This window comes from Hippocampus comes, unplaced genomic scaffold, assembly GCF_001891065.2.
Source record: "Hippocampus comes isolate QL1 unplaced genomic scaffold, H_comes_QL1_v1.1 scaffold437, whole genome shotgun sequence".
In the NCBI taxonomy this organism is placed as follows: Eukaryota; Metazoa; Chordata; class Actinopteri; order Syngnathiformes; family Syngnathidae; genus Hippocampus; species Hippocampus comes.
The window spans coordinates 71,462-74,806 of NW_017805699.1; the positions used below are offsets into that span (position 1 = coordinate 71,462).

The following is a 3,345-nucleotide window of genomic DNA, read 5'->3' on the forward strand; positions in this document are numbered from 1 at the left end:
TTTGCATTCGTCAATTTACACATTGACCGATTTTTTTGGGGTGGAACCCATCCTGCGTTATTAGCTGAAAAACTCACCTATGCCAGGTTTACTCTAACAATCTTTCAGCATCATCTTGTAGCATCTAGGCGCCAAGAAACTAGGTGGAAGTAAAGGGAGGAGCTTCATTTAGTCAGGCCTTTACTTTGTGTAATAGAAAACAAAAAGTGCATTTCTGGCATCTAAAGGCAGCTCAGCTATAAGCCTCTTGATTGTGTGAGTTCACTGTACTTGAATGGAAAAAAATGTTATGCAACCATGCCTGAATGATCTGTTGTACTCTTTCTGTCTATTTGAGAGCATTCCAACAATGTATCAATGCCATGTCAGCATGAATCGCCGTTGCACAGACTAAAGCGCTTGCGCGCATTTGGACCAGAGCACAGCCCACGTGGATGACGCATGGAGCTCACCCACAAAAGGGATGACTAACGCCGATGTCAACCGTGCTGTCAAAGACAAATGTGAGGCGGAAAAAAAAAAAAGACCATTGCGAGTACAGCGCTTGAAACTATTAGCTGAACACGGTCCAGCGGGGATTAAGTGCATCGCTGCTTTTACATCCAGTCAGCAGACAAGCCAGTCAAAATTGGGTCAGAGAACGACTTGGATGTTGCGCAACCAAGACGACATACGCAAGAACTGCGCTGATGTTTTGGAAACATGGTTTTGGAACGCTGGGGGTAGACAGCCACAATTTATCTCACTGTACTGTAGATGTACTGGTGGTGTAACAAATATTTTGTTTGTGGAGTGAATGACAGTTTTCATGCATCTCTAGTTTACAGGTTGTTAGGAAAATAGGAGCCTTAAGGCGGGAAGAAGAAACCAGTTCATGTTTGTCTCTCCTCCTGATGTTGTCACATCAGTCTGTCAGTGTTGGGGGGGGGGGGCAGTCGCGTGAGGCATGAGTTAACTGCCTGGTCATGTGCGCTCCTATGATCTCGCCTCAGGCGAAAAAGGAGACACCCCCTGACAGCGGCCATCAAGTTGTATTATCAAAATGGCTATTATATGAAATCAAAAGAGGGAAAAAATAACATTTGTACTTCAGTACAACACAAGTTGTAAATTTAGGAGCCTGTACTTTTTTTTTTTTACTTTTTCACAGGACCGCTACTATTAGTACGGAGTAAGGGACCGAACACTACAACCAATTGGAAATAGTCGTGAATAATTAACACACCCTTATAATTACCGTGAAAAAAATGAAAACGAAAAATAGATTGCGAATAAGCAGGAGATCGGTTTAAAAAAACAAACAAACAAACAAACAAACAAACAAACAAACAAACAAACAAACAAACAAACAACAAACCAATCTAGCTCCACTTCTGAGATCATCTCAAATTAATCAGTCTAACATGGATCCTATAAGACAAACGGCATCAAAACTGAAGCAAGAGGCATCATTTTCAGCAAGTACTATACCAGATGCGCCAAATTTCAACGAGATCCAAATAAAAATGAGACCCGTGTTCTACTTGCAAAAAACAAATCTGCACACTGGACAATTGTGAGTCAAAAAGGAAGCTCACGAGTGGATACGTTTTGCTCCATAAATGCCCCATTTAACGAAAACATCTGCTGAATGGTTTGACGGCGTGTGTTTAAGGGTTCGAAACCTTTTGTAAGCTGCTGTCAAAGTGATCTATATGACACACATACGCACACATAAAGCGAAAGCAACGGCTTCCTCCAACTGCTCTGGGGCCCGTTTAGTTCCACAAAAGCCTTTTTCTTGTTGCAAGCCCGACCCTGACGTGCGACTGGTAAGACCCCAGTTAACCCCCCTGACAGGCCTGGAAACAATGACACAGACTTTGTACCTTTCTATGGACAACCGAAGTTCTCTATACCGCAAAAAAAAAAAAATCCCAGGAAGATTAGAACTGAATGCCGCTTGACACGTGTGACCGTCTGCCAACTCGCCCAAGCACATTTGCACATACGACACTGTAAAGTATGTTGAGACAAAACTTTACCGGCCTACCCATCTTGCCCCTCTTGCCTGGTTCGCCTGGAATGCCCTGGAAAACAGAGAGAGAAAAGACGGCGGGTGAAAGAAGAATAGACAAAAAGACAACAAAGAAAGAAAAACAATAGGCAGATACAAATTCAGTTCTCCCTTACTGCACAGGATTTATCATTCTGATGAATTGTTTTTTTTTTTTAACTTGAACTCCCTACATTTGAAAACAGATAGCGGTACTTTTTTTTTTTACTCCTTAGGCTACGTTTACACTATATTCCCGGCGGCACATGGCAGCCCCATTTCAGGCGTCTGTGAACAAAAGGGATTGGTCATGAGACAACGCGGCATGGGCAAACATAACAGGCAGTCATTGGCACGGATGCTTGGCGAGATTTGTTTTTTTTTTAACTATCACAAAAACTGCCACAGTGGTAACTCAAGTACAAGAGTTAAAATCACCACTTCTGTTTTTACGCAAGCAGTCCTATGCATACTCTCACAAATGAAATGCAAGTACGTCTGCCTCCTCTGTAAGCTAGTACACCGTGCATTTCTGGCATCAGAAGTACGAGGACGGAGTGGATTACAGCCTTGATGCAACCCCGCTTGGAGCATGTCATAAGTAAAATAATCGTCTCGCGTTTTACTAGCCTTGACGACTTTAGCCAGCTCAAAAGAGACGGGCTCAGGCGGGGGTGTCAAAATTGTTTTCAAAGCTTGCCACATCTAGTTATGGTTATGGTAATTACTCGGGGTGTCCAACGGTAACCCTAGGTCCAAAAAAAAAAATAAATAAATCACTATTTGGTACGTACCTTGGTTTTAAATTCACGGTTCGGTTCACATTGGCTACAGTGAGGTTTGGTAGGTTTGTTTTCACCGAGACAGATTCAATGACTTGTGACTGCGACATATTTTTAGGAATGGTCTCTGCATGCACCACTTTCGTGTTTGTTTCAATAACTTTAAATGTGTTCGTAGCACGTAGAAGGGGCAAAACTATAGAAAACATTTTTTGTCACTTTTTTCATTACGTTGCAATTCTCCAACTATCGTGAGTGAGGCAGCTTAACAACTGCTACAACCAGGGGTTCATCATATAATGGGGTTCTTTTTTGTGATTATAACTGGAGACACTTTCAAACAAAAAAAAACAATGGCAAGCACTAACTCTTTCTCCGTCAGGTCCGGGGAGGCCAAAAAGCCCGGGGATTCCAATGAAACCCTGCAGCAGAGGAGAGAAAAGGACAGAGACACACAGAGAGAGAGCGAGAGAGAGAGAGAGAGAGAGAGAGAGAGAGAGAGAGAGAGAGAGAGAGAGAAGAGGAGGG

General features: G+C 42.8%; 1 protein-coding gene across 1 annotated transcript in view; it reads right to left on the bottom strand.

Moving 5' to 3' along the window:
* Window positions 1-3,345, bottom strand: part of LOC109523439 (collagen alpha-1(XXVII) chain B-like) — a 69,991-nt gene that overhangs the window by 29,536 nt on the left and 37,110 nt on the right. Inside the window, exon 12 of the mRNA XM_019882605.1 lies at window positions 2,025-2,069. Coding sequence (XP_019738164.1) covers window positions 2,025-2,069 — 45 coding nt within the window. The remainder of the gene's footprint in view (window positions 1-2,024; window positions 2,070-3,345) is intronic.